The following is a 17,248-nucleotide window of genomic DNA, read 5'->3' as shown; positions in this document are numbered from 1 at the left end:
ACGTTACTGCTCTGACAACATCAGCTACTTGGAAAAAAAAGGTGTGAACTTGCAATCAACTGAAAAAGCCTTCGGTCTGCAAGAAACAGTGTTCATAAAATTCATGCCCTTCATTTTACAGAAGAGGCTCAATATTCTGCTTAGCGACTCACCTAGATTACAACTTTGAATCATGAGTAACGTCAAGTGAATAATTTAGCTAGCCTAATTAATTTTAATTTAAAAATGCTAACTTTGCTAGGGCAGTACCTACTAGTACCTAAAGCGTGGGGACCTGGCTTCACGTCAGGTGAGGAACACTAACAATTTTGAATGGATCAGTATCTAGCTCCTGCTAAGTTTTACCAAGAGTCAGCATAGCTGAGAGAATCTTACTGGTGTGTTAACACTCACTGTTCCTAAACCCTTCCCCAGTCACAATTCTAAAAATGGAACAACTACTTGAGCATCAGCCTATTATTAAAGCTACTTTCACTGATTTGACTTAGAACAATAAGCTTATACCTCCGGGTCAAGATTTTTTTGTTTTTGCTTTTTGAGACAGGTTTCGCTATGCAGTTCAGGCTGGCCACTCACTTTGTAGCCCAAGCTGGCCTCGAACTCCCAACGATCCTCCTGCCTCAGCCTCCTGAGTGCTGGGATTACAGGCGTGAGCCATCATGCCCGGACTTGGGGTCAAGAATTTTTTAAAAAGCCACAGAAAGAACAATTTGGAAAACATAGAAACTAAAAAGGGAAAAAGGATATAATTACAAATGTCCATGAAATAGCACCAATAACTAATGTTTGTATGGTTCTACATACATTTAATAAAAAATACTTTTGACATAAACTGCTTTTGAAGAGTATGTGTATACATACACACACAAGGTTTGCATCCTGTTTAATGTTTGATACCAGTAACAATCTTATACCAAATGGTAATTATATCATCTCCTGTCTTTTAAAGGCTCCTGACCTCTAATTGGTGTGGTGCGTGTTTTAGGGACCCCACAGAATTAATTAAGTCTGTGTGTGTGTGTGTGTGTGTGTGTGTGTGTGTGTGTGTGTGTGTGTTGCTGGGGATCAAATTATGGGCCTCTTGCATGCTTGGCAAGCACTCTACCACCAAGCTACACTCCAAGCCCAGAATTAACTTTATACTACGGTAGTACTAATGTTTTGGGGTTTTTTATGGTTGAAGTGTGAATGTAATCTTTGCAAATCTCCCCTGCCCACCCCACATAGTTACACATCCCCTACGAGACGCTGCTCCTCTTCCCTTCAGCGGTTGCATAAACCACTGGAAGCAGTCCCTACCCACGCCCCACTGCCTGCCTTGCCTCTCACTCCTCAACCACTGCAATTTACCTTCCACCCTCTCCATTCCACAGAAGCCCTTGGACTATTTATCCACAAAGCATTTGTAACTATTCAGAACATGTGCATCAGTAACAAATGCGAGATAAGAGTTACTCTCTAAACTACAATGTCTAAATAAAGCAGGACACGCTGAGTGTGACTGCCGTCCTAGCTACTGGGTAGACTGAGGCAAAAGGGTAGCTTGAGCCCAGGAATTCAAGGCTAGACCACACAACATGGAGAGACCCTATCTCAAAAAACAGACAAGACACTCCTGAACTAAAAACAAAACACTCTTGTAACTATTTTAAACAAGATATAAAACTTGATATATGTTTTAGCTGTTGAGCTATTTTGTAAGACCTTACCTACTGGAATTTTATAGTAAAATTTATTGGTGTATTTGAGCAAATCTGAAGCTGACTTCATATTGCAGACACACGGCTATGTGTTCTACTTTACAAATTACAGTGCGTAAGACCATCAGTAATGTATAGATGCTCATAAAGTTATTCCCCATAAACTTTCTTTGTCCACTCAAAAGATACTACTTGCAGCAGAGAGAGGCAGCGTGCTAGGTCCTGCTTAAGAAGTTTACCTGCAGCAGGGCCTTGCTGACACAATAATAAACAGAAATGAATCATCTTAAAAGGCACAGGCAGAATCTGACTGGCAGTGTCTTTGCGGCTGTTTATACTTCAAGGGCTCCACGATCTCGAGCCTATACCTTGGACCAGTACTCTTACACCAGACCTTAAAAGCTTACACAATCCATAATGTACATGAACACACGGGTCTCTAAAAACAGACTATAGTCACAAATGATAAGTGCCTAGTGGCCCTCAAAAGACACTGCCCTAATTGGTTTACCCTTCACTATCTGTAACATCAGGAGCTACGGTAACTGCCAAGTGGCTCACCAGATTATTTCTGGTCAACAACTCCAGTGGACAGGAGGCATCACTGTATTTTAAAGACATGCAAACCAAATTGTAGGGACGTTAAGGAACTTGTTCGGGTCACGTGTAGGAAGTACTGGCGTTAGGCCAGCAGCCACACTGCTTCTAGATGTTTCTCAGTGGCACACTTGTTTGAATTTGAGATCTGGGGAGATAAGAATACATCTCCCTCCACAGATACAACATCCCCTCTTGATCTTGGTAGTAGCAATGGAAACTCTTTCAATTACAACTGATAACTTCCACTGCCTTACATACACAGAAAGTGCTGGTGAAGTTAGGCAAGTTTCCTTCGTATCTGCCTTGTTCCTTCTCCCTGCTTCTAACTAGCACTGTTAGTCAGAAATTGTTCAGAAAGCAGGCTCGGGGACAGAGGGTGAGAAAAGACAATGATAAGAGCAAAGGGGAGGAAGAAGAGGGGCAGGTGGTTCTTATTCCTTCTACTTAACTGAAGTCAGCCTAATACTCACCCCTCATCCCCTTTTCAGTTTTTTAAGATAGGGTCTCACTATGTATTTCATGCTGGCCTTTAATTCACTATGTAGCTCAGGCTGGCCTTGAACTCACGGTGATCTCCTGCCTCAGCCTCCCAAGTGCTGGGATTACAGGTGTGCACCACCATGCCTGGCTCCTCTCCCTTTAAAGGAAGGGAAAAGGAAGTGCTGGCTCCTAAGGCTGCCACTGGCAGGCTTTCCAAATACTAGGATTGTGCATAAGATAGGCTGTGTAAACAATGAACAATCTGTACATATGATGTTCACTAGTGAGTTAGGATTTGTTACTTTACGTCATACAGATAAAAGCTGTATCCTTGTTTATATCCTCATTCCAGTACTGAGTAAGTCACTAAAGGGTTATCTCTGTAAATCAAGAAATTTTTTTTGGTGGGGATTATATCCAGTGCTATACCACTGAGCTGCAACCCTAGCCTTTTTTGAGAGAGGTCTTGCTCAGATGTCCAGGCTCGCCTCAAACTTGCAATATTCTTGCCTCAGCCTCCTGAGTAACTGGAATCACAGGCATGCTGCATCATGTCCAGCTGTATTTCAGGAAATCCTAAGCTCTAAAAACTCACCAAGTTGTTGGCGCTTCATCATCTCCCATTTCACCTTCTTCTACGTCCATTCCTTCTTCTCTATCCTCAGTGTGCTAAATTTTAAAAATGGACAGTCTGTCATGAAGCAGTCATCAAGCTGGAATAACAGTTTATACACTGCTAGACACCCATTATTAGAGAAGCCTAGCAACAGTAACTACCCAGACCTATAATCTTTAAGGGAATCAGAACTGTACATGACAGGGACCCAAGAATTTAAGAGCAGTCTGACAATGACATAGCACAGTCATAAGACATGACAGAAAAATTTAAACTAGTTATTTCTCAAAACGGCCAAGAGACTCTCTAGGAACAAAAAGCCTATGGGTACATGTTTTGGAGGTATGTACAGTAACAAAGATAACTCAGTGGTAAACTGGGAAAGCAGGATGAGAAGGCAATTCACAGAAGAAACAAATTCAGTGAACATACAGTTAAGTTCAACTCCAACCATAATCAAGAAATTAAATTAAAACAAAGATGACTTCAAGCGTTTCTATCAGTTAAGCAAAGGTTTAACACAGCTGCTAATTCCCAGGGCTGATACGAGGCTATGGGGAAACGGGCAGGTATTCTCCATCTGCCACTGGTGGCAGTACAGCTGGGCATAACCTCCTGGGATGTAACTGGGCAAGAGTGATCAAAATTTAAACTACACATTTAGCAATGACAACTACAATGACATTCAGTGTAACACAGTTAATCGTTTTACACTATTAGTGATTACCTAAACAGCTACTGACATGGGGCTGTAATATATCCATTCAAAGGCTTATTATGAGCGATTAAAAAACTGAGACAGGACACTGGACAAGAAGATCGCAAGTTCAAGCCCAGCCCAGGGAAATTAGCAAGACTCTGTCTCAAAATATAAAATTTAAAAAGGGGGCTGGGCGTGGTAGCACATGCTTGTAATCCCACCACTTGGGAGGCTGAAGCAGGAGGATCTCCATGAGTTTGAGGCCACCTTGGGCTACACAGTAAGTTCAAGACCACCCTGAACTCAGCCTGAACTGCGAAGTGAGACCCTCTGTCAAGACCAAAACAAAACAAAGACACCCACCAAAAAGCAAAAAAATACTAAAAAGGAGTTGGAGATATAGCTCAGTGGGAAGGCTCTTAGTTCAATGCTCAGTACTACATTATAACAAAACAAAAACTGAAATTGAAATGTACTGATGCAGAAATGCATCAGCTAAAAAAAGAAAATGAATTTCAGAGTAGTATGTGTTATATAACCTCATCTGGGAGACAAACATACATTTGTATAAATATCCTAAAAGTCTTGTAATATCAGACAGAGAATATCAAGAATGGCTATAGAAATAATATATATTTCATGTAAAAATATTCCATGTTTAAAATAGAAAGAACAGCGGCTGGGGATTTAGCTCAGTGGCACAGTGCTTGCCTGGCAAGCATGAGGTCGTGAGTTTGAGGCCCAGTACCAGAAATAAATAAATAAATAAATAAAATAGAAAGAACAGCTACTCCATAACCTATCTTATGATTACAACTATTAAAATACAGAATACAGGACCAGGCATGTGGATCACTGCTACAGCCCTTGCCTCATACATATAAGCCCCTGGGTTTAATCCTGGCACCACAAAAAAACAAACAAAATTAAAATTCTAAGAATAACTACTCCATGAATCCACTCTAACAGAAAGTAGTGCTACTCCATAACCTACCTTCATTATAAAGTAGCTACACTTTCTACTTTAAATACTGTTTGAATTTTTGGGGTAGAACACATATTTCTATAAATTTGAGGTGAAGGGTTTCCAAATTTTTGATGACTTAGAGGTTCATTCATATGAATTATCTCAACAACAAACATATATCCTGTGAAAAGATTTCATATCAGCCTCACCTTCTGACCCAAGGTACTTTCTTGCTCATTGGTATTGAAAACAGTGACATTTTCCAGATTAAACTGACTTTGTAAATTCAGACCTGTCAGAAAAGATTTTGAAAGTAAGTCCACTGAACCTAAACTCATGTAAGAATATAACGTGTCATATTGTATTACCCAAACACAAAACATGCTAAATCCAAAATTAAACAAAAGATCAAGTCAGATATAATATCAAACTTGATTTTTCAAATACTTTTTAAAATTCATTTGTTAAAAGTGCCTTTAAACTACACAACAATTTATCTCAATTATGATAGTTATTTTTATTTAGAACTATTCAACAGCAATTTTACAGGATACAATTTATAATTTCACTAACGCATAAATATAAATTACATCAAACGAACAGTGAGGATGTATAACAACTGAATTTATTAATCACAGCCAAGTTTCCTGTTGCCAGAGAAAGAAGTTAAAAACAAGATCAATTGCTGCTGAATTCAATTTAAGAGCTAGCTGTATGACCTCATAATTTTTGTTGCTGTTTACTTAAAACATATAGACATGTACAGAAATAAACATAGGTCTATGTGTACGCATGGGTGGGAATACACACCTCTTTCCTAGCTCTGTCTGCTGAGGTCCTACAAGCAGTGACATTCCAGTAGCAATGAACACATTTAGGGCCCAAACCTGGGCTTTGACTACCATTACTAAAGAAAAGGAACTAGCCTGTTTGGAAAAGTAGGTGACACAAGGCCAATGTAGGGAAAAATATAAGCTGAATCTGGACAGTCTCATATGAGGAAAATCTAAAAGAGCTTCCAGTGGCCAAAATGGGAGCAATTTGAGCAACAAAATAAAGATATATGGGTGTTATGGTTGATACATTGTGTCAACTTGGGGAGTCTAGAGGTTTGGCTAAGTGACTTAGCAGGAAGCCAGAGTGCTTACTTTGTATACATCCTGAACCTGTGGAAGAGGAGGGCATGGAGAGTATGTGAGAGCTGCACGCCCCTCAGGTGGGGTAGCCTGTTTACGATGTAAGGGAGGGAAAGAGGCTGCTTGCGCCATTCTGCACGTTTGCTCTGGCTGTTTGCTGTTCGGCTGCCATTCCCCTTTGCTCTTGTTGCTTTGCTATCTTCTGCCTCGGAGCCAGCCAAATACGGACTGAAACCTCCACAAACTGTGAGCTAAATAAACCTTTCCTTCCTTCATTTTGGGCGTTGGGTATTTTGTCTCAGCAACGGGAGAAAAGTAACTAAGACAATGGGATTACGGCCCAAAGAAGAAAATAAATATCCATGAACTCGTTTGGAAATAGATGACCAAACGATAAGTACACAAAGAAAGGACAAGTCTTCCTTATGAAAAACCCCCATTAATCGTTACAAGTTCGAGACCATCCTGGGCTACAAAGTGAGCTCAAGGCCAGCCTGCACTGCATAGTGAAACCCTGTCTTAAAAAGACCAAAAAAAAAAAAAAGAAAATCCCCATTAATAAATGTCGAGGAAATGAGAAATGGTCCACCACCACAGCACCTTAATAACAGCGACTGCAGGTCAGATCCGCTAATCACCTTTGTTATTTATTAGTATTTTTGCAGTACCAGGAATTGAACTCAAGGCCTCACGCATGGGTAAGCAAACATCTGACCACTGAACTACATCCACAATCTTTTTTGAGACACAGTTTCACAAAGTTGTCCAGGCTGGCTTCAAGCTTACAATCCTCCAACTGCAGCCTCCTCAGTAGCTGCAATTACAGGCATGCACTGCCAGTTAAGATCTACTAACACTGATCAAGCAAAAATTTAAAGGGAAAGAGTACCTGTAGAGCCTCAACATCTCCGCTCCCGTAATATTTGTTAATTACAAAGGGAAAAAAGTAACTTTACAAGAGACATATGGGAGATACCACCTTAACCCAGCGATCAATAGTGGGATTGAAATGATGCCTTGAGCAGGGCCTGTCACTTCCCTCCGTGGGCTTCCTCCAAAAACCCATCACACAGAGAACACAGAAGTGAACAAATACACACTGAAGGTACCAGACAGTGGAAAATGTTAAGAGATCTGAAATCAGGCAATGATGATGGGTTTAGATGTATCTTTTTAAAGAAATAAACAAATTGAAATTAAGCTACAGCGTAAGGCCGTAGTGTGAAAACAATGAGCAAAAAGTTTACAGAGGAAAGAGTTAGTACTCAGGACTAAGGTGCTTACTAGCTTGATACTCTGAAGGTATAAGGAAGGGAAAGTGTTAATTCAGTGAGAGAAAGAACAGTTGTTTAGCAAGTGGTGCTGGGACAACTGGGCACCCACAAACAAAAGAATGGATCTGGATCTCTCCTTGGTATCATATAAAGACATTAACTCAAAATAAACAGTCAAATAATCTAATCTAAAAAGGGGGCAAAGCATTTTTATGTCCAAGGAAAGTATACACATGGCCAATAGGCATACGAAAAGATGCTCAGCACATTAGTTATTAGGGAAATGTGAATCAAAACCATAGTGCCATACCACTTCATACACACCAGGCTGGCTACAGTCAAAAAGACAGTGACAAGCTGATAGCAAGAATGTGGAAAAGCTGGAACCCACAGGGACTGTGAAAAGATACAGCCTTTTTGGAAAACAGCTTGATAGTTCCTCAAACACTGAAACAGTTACTGTATGACCCCAGAATGCTACTCTTATTAGACACATACCCAGGAGAAATTAAAACTTAAAAGTTACCATATGACCTAGCAATTCCAGCTAAGTATATATATCCAATAAAAATGAAAACAAACATCCATAAGAGCAAAGAAACAAATTTAGATGATCTTCAGGCGGACATCTCATGATCTTAGACCGAAGACAACATTCTCTCTCATGAGTTGAACTCCTATGTAGTGGTTTTTTTTTTTTTTACCACTGTAACCTAAAAATCTACTGTTACTTTCCTACAAGACTAAAAGTGAAATAAAGATTTTCAGGCAAAGTACAAACCGAAACACATACCTGTAAGAAAAGTCTAGGGGGGAAATGATCACATAGATGGAAGGTCAGAATGTGTATTAACTCTGACCACATGAACTTAAGCAGGAAAAAAATAAGAACACAAACCTAGTATGACAAAAAAAGGTGCACATAAACCTACCACTAACATCGTTACATACACTACATGCAGGCACTGTTGTATGCTCTTTTTTTCATTTTTGAAAAATGGGCCTCACTATGTAGCCCAGGCTGGCCTTAAACACCTGGCAACCCCCTGGCTTCCAGCCTCCAAAGTGCTGGAATTATAAGTATATGCCACCATGTCCAGAAGCTCTTCACTTTTTAACTGATTTAATCTTCTCGACAACACACAAAGTAGTTGTACATTAGCCCCGTATTAAGGTAAGGAAAACTAAAGCAAGGGATGTTAAAATTCACATGTTTGCAGAGACCGGGCACAGGAAAGGCTGCAAGGAACTGAGTGTGTCCGCTTCTGGAGCAGGAAGAGGGTTACGTAAGGGTTTACTTCAAAGTCATTACACACTCGCTGCATGGCCTTTTGTATGTGAGGATTATGCTTCACAATAAAATGTATTTAAAAAGAAATACACGAAGTAAGTATGGCTAAACAGCAGGAACTGAGGGAGAAAGCAGAAACATAAACAGGCAGACATTATGCAAAGAAATACAATGATGGCTGATTCAGATTTACATATTTCAGCGATTCAACTGCACATTATAATTATAAACTCTGATCTTAAAGAATCAATCACTTTTTTTTTGAGATTACCTATACTATACACTAGACCTGGTAAAACTACAAGCAAAAGAAGATAAAGTGATAATTTTCAGTTTTTTCTTATTATTATGACAGATTCTATCTAATCCATAAAAATTGCACAATACTTCTGTGTAAAGCATTTATTTAATATATAAAAGCTCACCTGATTTCTCAGATAGAGGAAAAAGCCTGGCCAAAAACAGTTGAATTCGTCCACAGAAGACTGTATTCTGGGATTTAGATAATCTTCTTAGGAGATCTAACAATACATGGAAATAAACATTATACACAGAAAAAAATCATTCTACATTGATTACAACCATACTGAAGTTTCTTAATCAGTTTGTTCGTGTTTTCCTAAAGCAATAGTTCTCAAAACAGGTAGAAACCACTGCCACAAGAATATTACCAATTAGATATGAAAGTTCAGCACGAACAAGATAAAATTCACTACATTTTCTCTGATTTTCTAGTCTGCAGCTAGAAAAGGAAAAACAATCTAAAGTGAATGATCAGTTTTAATAATCAGACTGTTACTTTAAAATTATGACACTGCTGGGTGTAGTGGTGCACGCCTATAATCCTACCATTTGGGAAGCTGAGGCAGGAGGATCATTACAAGTTTGATGCCAGCCTGGGCTACACAGAGAGTTCAACACCAGCCTCAACTACAGAGCAAGACTCTGTCTCAAAAACAAAACATGAAAAGATACTAAGCTAGGTTTAAAATGTTATCACTGATATTTAATTCAACTACCTGTTTTTCTAACAGCATTTATGGTTTTTTTAAGAACAACCATTTACTAATGAATTACTTACCATTGCACATACGTAGTAAATAATTTTTCCCAGCAGAATAGAATGTACTCTGGAATTAAGACAGAAATAGTTCACTATTTTTACAGAAGTTGTGATACTACATTAAATTTAAGTTATAAGAAGTAAATTAAACAATATTAACATGCACAGAGGATCTACTATGCTACTTTTTTCAAGTGAATAACCTTTTCAATGGAATAAAAGGGACACTAAATTACTGCTGTAAATGTGTGAAAGTGTTTTCAAGTTAACTGTAACTACTCGATCAGGTTTTGTACTTAAATATTTCCCCAGAAGTGTGTTCATTTGGTTCTCCCAAGAGAGCACAGTACATAATTCTTTCATAGGGGCAAACATTGTGGGTATCAACAGTATTAGAATTATAAGCAAAAACAAAGCAAGCAGCACCCTGGATTTGATCCCCAGCACCACGAAACTATCCTTCAACTTCTGATCTACAGAAAGACAGTACTGGCAGGAAAAGAAAGTAAGGCACTTACTGATTTCCAAGTAGCAACATTTTTTTCCACAAAAGTGAATATTGTGTCACACTGATCCAATGGAAGACAATCCAAAACATCTCCCAATAATACAAAAGGTGTAGATGCAGTACAAATACCTTCAAGTGGAGCATAAGCCAATTTAAAAAATTAAAAACTGTAAAGCAAAACAGTCTATGAAAAATAACTCTGAAAAGTATCTAAAAGGATATACTTTCACTCATAACAAGACTAAAAGGAAAAGAAATGCAAGCAACCTAAGCACGAGATATACTAAGTACTTTTAGGTTAGGTGTACTCAGTAATAAAGATGATGGCACAGTAATTTTTATAACATCCAGAGCATTTACTACATGTCAGGTACAACTGCTTTATGAATATAACACATTTAATTCTTTTTTGTTTGTTTGTTTGTTTTGGTACCGAACACATTTAATTCTTACAACCCTATGAGGCAGACCACATTATAAAATGGAAAACTGAAATATGGCAAGGTTAAATAACTTGTCCAAGACCACAGAGCCAGTAAGCAAGAGGTAGAACTGGGATACGAACCCAGGCAGTCTGGCTCCACAGTCTGTAGTCTTCACCACTAAGCTAATCAAGAGAATACAATGCAGCCAATTAACGATGGTTATAGAGCCGGGCGTGGTGGCGCACGCCTGTAATCCCAGCACTTGGGAGGCTGAGGCAGGAGGATTGTTGCGTTCGAGACCAGCCTGGGCTACAAACTGAGCTCAAGGCCAGCCTGAACTGCATAGCGAGTCCCTGTCTCAAAAAAGACAAACAAAACAAAACAAAAAACAAAAAAATAACGATGGTTATGATGACAACAGCAACTTGAAAAAATATTTATTATATAATGTGAAGTGAACAAAGCAGGACTGAAAATTGAATGTATATTATGGTTATGACAATAAACTTTATTTCAGAGACTAGAGAAACTAAAACATACAAAATGAATGGTAGCCCTTAAAAGTAGAGGCATTATGACTACTGTCCCTTGTTCTCATTTCCATGTTCTGTAATGTTGCTAAGTGGTCCTTGTGATTTGAAAAGATTTCCCCGAAGAGGTAAAAAAAAGTCAAAATTCATTTCAACTATGACTGAACGTTTAAAATATCGGTGTAATTTCAGAGAAAAGAATGACAAAGTAGACAGCTAATGTCTATCTCTAAATTTAATGAAGGTCTTTCTTAAAAAACTCAGAATAGCTAAAAATGCTTTTATATACCTACTCATTCTTTCACTTTAAGGTACTTGTGTTTAAAAAAACCAAAAAGCAGCCACTTACACATGGTATGTGGGGGGGGGGCAAGTCTAGAACACTACAAGCCCGAAACATTTTATTAGTAGCGCATGTCCAGAAAAAGGGGTAATACTTCCGGCTGTACTCTACACTCGGAGACCACATCTGGAATGTGATGGGAGAAACAATGCCTAGAACCGGAGGTGGCACAAGGCAGCTGACTGCAACCCCATGCAAGGGCTGAGAGAACCAGAACAGGAAGGAGTCAAACAACGAGCTCTATCAACCACCAGTGAGCAACGCTACTGCAGGGAGACAGGTCAGGCTAGAGACGCTACTGGACCAACGACATCTAAAACTCCTCACAATGCTTCGATTCCTTCACTACATGTCCTGTGCATCCAAAAACTTGAGGCATATTCTCTCTGCCCCTGGCTACAGTATCACCTGGCAAAAATTCAGTCCTGCCAGTCACAGAACTTAATTAAACTATCTATATTCTACTACCGAAGATCTGAATCAGCAGCAGGCTGTCAATTCCAGTGAGCTGGCAGGTATGGGGACGGGTTATCTGATCTCCCAGAACTGTCTTGGCCTGTATTCCAGATTCTACACCGATCTCTTCTGCTTACCTTGGCCAGACACCCTTCCCCAGCTCCTAAATACCTAGCTCTGTTCACAATTCCATGGTTTTATTCAGATTTTCTTTTTTTCTGCCTAAATAGTCTTCCTTCTTTATCCCATGGAAACTACTGACTTCACCTTTCAAAGCAGAGTATATGTCAGTTCACCAAAAAAACTGGTATCTTCAAGCAGACTACCTCACCTATGCCTCTGAAACACAATGCGCACGCATCTATGATAGCATTTAGCATATTCTGCGTGTGTGTGTGTGTGTGTGTGTGTGTGTGTGTGTGTGTCTTTTTGAGACAGGTCTCAATATGCAGTTCAAGCTGGTCTTAAAACTCACTGTGTAGCCCAGGATGGCCTCGAACTCGTAATGACCCTCCTGCCTCAGCCTCCTGAGTGTTGGGATTACAGGTGTGTGCCACTTCGCCTGGCTAGCATATTCTAATTAATCACCTTTGCACTGTTAAATCTGAGCTTTTTAAGAGTAGGCATTTCTATATGTTTTAACCAGTGTTTGACAACAAATAGAAGTTCAAGAAGTATCTGCCAACTTGAATTTAGAAAACATTTATAGACAATTTGAAAACATGTTTCATAAACAAAGGCAATCTCTCAATAAGAAATTCCACCCCCCGGAAACAAAATAAAAATGCAAGTAAGCCTTTATGCTGATGAACTATATTTTTTTTTGAAAGAAATATTTTTTTTGGAGACCGGGTCTTGCTACAGAGTCCAGGCTGGCCTCAAACTCACAGTGATCCTCCTGCCTCAGCCTCCTGGGTGCTGAGATTGTAGGCATGCACCACCACACCTGGCTTCTGAAAATATTTAATGAGCTCTTACTATGCGTTAGGCAGTGTATCGCTGCTAAGTGGCTTGTTTAAGGTTTCTTCAAACCATCCCATATATGCCACTGCCCCACTTTACTAGTCCCCTGCCTTGTTTTCCTGCCCGTAGTCTCTGCCAGTCCCACTGTTCTCCCACAGCGCACCAGCACTTACAAGGGCTCTAACCCACCCTCCAGCTTCTTTCCTTCCCACTCACATTCTCTTCTCACCTCGGCCCCACATAGGTCTCTAGCATGCTGAATTGAGCCTTTGTATAATAACCACTGCCTTCTGTTTCTCAAAACCATGCTCTCACATCCCTGCCCTCATGGTACAGTCTGATGTCTAAAACCTCTAACCTGATTCTTTCAGATTCTGAAATTTAGAGTCACTTTTACTCTACTCCCTTCAGTAACTCCTCATCCCCACCCAACCACAGTACTTACACTACTGTAAGGTATTCACACATCTGTTTCTTCCATTACCCACTAGTGGGTATCAGCCAGGTGTTTTATTCACTATTCAATCCCAAGACCTAGCTTCGTACCAGACAAACAGTAGATGCTCAATACATATTTAGTGAATGAATGAAACAACCGGAAAGCAAAGAAAGTGCCAAAATGTGCACTGCATAATAGAGATGAGAAATAAGTGTGAGTTAATTTGCTTAGGACAAATTGTTACCAAAGGTGGAGTCAGGCAGAATCTGAATGAACAAAATCAGACACATGGAGAGGTATGGGGAGAAGTTTTAAATAAACACATCACGTCTAAGTTGACTTTAAAAAACAAAACCAAACCACTTACCTCCAGTTACTCCCCCAATAGCAAGAGAAATAATAGCTAAAACGTTTTCACATGATGAATGATTGATCTACCAACAGAGGAGAAACAACTTAATTTAGGGGCAAGAGTTCAGGCTAATTTGATAAGAAAAACATGTCCTCTGACACACAACTGATTACCACAAATATGGAATGAAAATAATTCTTACAGAACATAAAATTATTTTCTAAAATGAAAATACAAGAAATGACTACTCATATATAAATTAATAATTCTAGAAGGATGTCAAGTAAGTAATAAGCAGGTAACTTTCTCAAAATCTCAGGAAAAAGGAGACATAAACCTGACTAATGCTATCAGCTAATTAAGCATAGAAGTGCTAAGGCCAGGACTTGATCCAGGCACTGGGCAAAGGAGGGCTGGGGATATTAATGCCGTGCATCAGAACATCTGAGGAAGGGTTTCTTAGGAGGGTGAATACTATTCAGGTATTTTGCAATCAAAATAGCCAGCATTTACAGAATATATATTTGCACTGTTTTATACAAGAAAATGGAAAGAATGCATCTTTCCTTTTATAAATGAAACTGAAGCTCAGAAAGGAAAGTCACCTCCCCAGTGCCTCACAACAGAAAAGTGACCAAGTCTGAAGAAAAGGAAAGAATAAGTTTGATCTAGAATTGTCTGAGAAAAGGGGAAACTTTTATGGCTATTAGAAGAGACCTAGTCAATCTCTGCCTGACCAAGAAACTGCTGAAACAGTTCCCTTTAGTCAGGAACTCCACTAATGGCAAATAAATACATATTTTTCACAGATAGGCTTTCTCCACTGAAGGTGGAAAAGGCTTAGATATTTATATATGCCTAGTGATACCTCAGATACCACAGGAAAACGAAGGCATGGAACCCTAACTCCCAGATGAATGTCCTTGGACTTTCATGCCACTACAGGCTGAGCCACTAAATGTATACAGCAAAGGGAGAGAACCCACCTCTAACCTCTAGTTCTTGCACGTTAAACCCAAATGTTACATTTATCACCAAAACCTTAAACTGCACCTATGCTACCAAAATCCTTCATTACTCTATAACTCTTATATCAACAATCAAATCACTTTTCACACGGCAGTCAGTTCATGCTGGGGGAAGAAAGTCAGGTTTACATATTCCTCTTAAGAATAAAAGGAATTTTCTAACATGGGTATAACACAGTTTAACAGTGAATAAAGGAAAAACATACTTACAATTTCTTCTTCTAGAATACCTCTGAAAGCTTGGTCCAGGGTACATTTTTTTTCATTTTCACTATGAAAAACAAAAGATGCCCCCATTTTCACACAGCTCAGGGCAAAAATAAATATTCAGGCAGGCATTTTTCAGGGACAGTAACACCTTACCTGCCAGGTAACTGGTTGAAGGTACTTGACAATGGCTTGATATTTTTGTTATTCAAGGCCTCTCTGGTAGACTTCTACAAAAATAAAAATGGAAAATTGGAGTTTGCTTGTTTATTGAAAGATATATCATTCATCAATAGTCTATCTTTCTAAGAAATGTTTAAAATTGGGAAAAATCACCTACCAGACATTCTCTCAGTAATCCTTATTTTAAATGCCACTTAATGATACAGATCCTCCTTTTAAACCTGAGAAGAGCATGTAGCTAGACTTTTTCATTCAAGTCCTCTCTCTCCCTGTCTGCACTGGGCTCATGCCCCAGCTGGGCCCAAAGTCAGCTTCCCATCTAGCTGGGTCTACGAAGTGAGCTACCAGGGCTGGCTCCCTCTTACTATTTCTTTAAATATGTCATCAATGAGAGTATCCTGCTAAGAAAACAAAAAAGCAAAACCAAAAACCAAACTCCAAAAGGCTCTTTATTTAAATGTTTTGGCTTTGACCATTTATAGCACCCTCAAAGCCTCTGATAATTTTACCTTACTCAATCTACCCAACCTTACTCCTCTATTCTAACAGCTACCCTCCCGCTAAAGTCTGTAAGTACCACGCACTAACCGACTGCACCACTGGAGCTTCTAGTCGGGCTATTTTTAAAAATCATTTTTTGCCAGGCGGGTTGGAACATGCCTGTAACCCAAGCACTTGGGAGGCTGAGGCAGGAAGATTGTTGTGAGTTCGAGACCAGCCTGGGCTACAAAGTGAGCTCAAGGGCAGCCTAAACTGTACAGTGAGACCCTGTCTCAAAAAAAAAAAGACCAAAAACAAATAAAAAATCACTTTTTATCAAGCTTATTCTGGTGTATTCTCACATTCATGCTATTCTTCCCACCTGCTCATCCAAATTCAATCCATTCTTCCAGACTTTCTGCAAGTCCTACCTCCTCCAGACACCTTGCTCAACAGTCTCTGACCAACAGTAAGCAAAGAATAAATACCTGCTGGTTGTCTCAAAGTGGTCAAAACTTGAAGACAGCGACACTGCAAAGTCATTCACTCTGCGCACACTCACGATGTATTTGGAAAGGCGTTCTATTACTTGATGAGGGGTTAGAGCTCTACTGTAAATGTCCATTTCTGGCTCTGCAAGTAACAGGCTAAATAACTTGGGACTTACTGCCTCATCTCCGCAAGCTTCCTTTTTCTCACCAGTTAAGGGTTAGGGCTGTCACAGGGCCTTACCAGCAGCAGCAGCAGCAGCAGCAGCAGCAGCAGCGGCAGCAGCAGCAGCAGCAGCGGCAGCAGCGGCATCACCTGGGAACTTGTCAGAACTGCAGACTCGCAGCCCCATTCCACACTTACTGAACCAGAACCCTCAATTTAACAAGATTTCCAGGTGACAGCACTGCACACCGCAGCCTGGGACTGCATGGTCGCCAATTACATAGTACCTTTCGGAATACACGTGATCAAAGACACACAATCTGATGACGTAAACAAGCTACAGCCCTTCACACACATTTGTGGCGGGGCAAACCGACAACGAATGACTTTTCTCTTTCACTTTGCCCCTGCTATTAACACCCAAGAGTTTAATATCTGAGTCGTTCAATCCTGCCTGCCAATACTGATGCACAAGGCAGACACGAATACAGGCGAGTGATTCGGAAGCGTTCTTCACGCACACCTTGCCGTGGTGGTCAATATAAACGGAACACTGGGCCTGAAACCATCCTGTCACTTAACTTGGGGGGGGGGGGTCGTTTCTGTGTCGTGTACTAGAGATAAGAAAACTGAGGCGTTTCGGCGTTTCCCCAGTAGCTAAGGGAGCTAACGTGAAAGGGCTCCGGGAAACGCTCCCCAGAGGCTCAAACTACCTTTCCCGTCGGGCAAGAAGGAAACCCGGCTGCAAGGCCCGCCCAAGGCGATCTGCTCGCCTCCCCGCACGCAGCGGCGCCCGGTCACCCTCTCAGGACGCGGGAGGCGGGGCGCTCGCGCCGGGCGCCCGGCGGCTGAG

At 40.3% G+C, this 17,248-nt stretch overlaps 1 protein-coding gene across 1 annotated transcript in view; it reads right to left on the bottom strand.

Moving 5' to 3' along the window:
• Window positions 1-15,308, bottom strand: part of Thoc1 (THO complex 1) — a gene marked incomplete at its 5' end in the record, with an annotated part of 32,835 nt that extends 17,527 nt beyond the window's left edge. Inside the window, 8 exon segments of the mRNA XM_013519833.1 lie at window positions 3,376-3,449; window positions 5,273-5,355; window positions 9,190-9,285; window positions 9,846-9,894; window positions 10,346-10,464; window positions 13,859-13,925; window positions 15,082-15,142; window positions 15,235-15,308. Of these exon segments, the coding sequence (XP_013375287.1) occupies window positions 3,376-3,449; window positions 5,273-5,355; window positions 9,190-9,285; window positions 9,846-9,894; window positions 10,346-10,464; window positions 13,859-13,925; window positions 15,082-15,142; window positions 15,235-15,308 (623 nt within the window).
• Window positions 15,309-17,248: the final 1,940 nt, after the last annotated feature.

The sequence above is a fragment of the Chinchilla lanigera genome, unplaced genomic scaffold, assembly GCF_000276665.1.
Source record: "Chinchilla lanigera isolate Chin_1 unplaced genomic scaffold, ChiLan1.0 scaffold00001, whole genome shotgun sequence".
NCBI classification, from domain to species: domain Eukaryota; kingdom Metazoa; phylum Chordata; class Mammalia; order Rodentia; family Chinchillidae; genus Chinchilla; species Chinchilla lanigera.
This window is presented reverse-complemented; position numbering and strand designations above follow the sequence as displayed.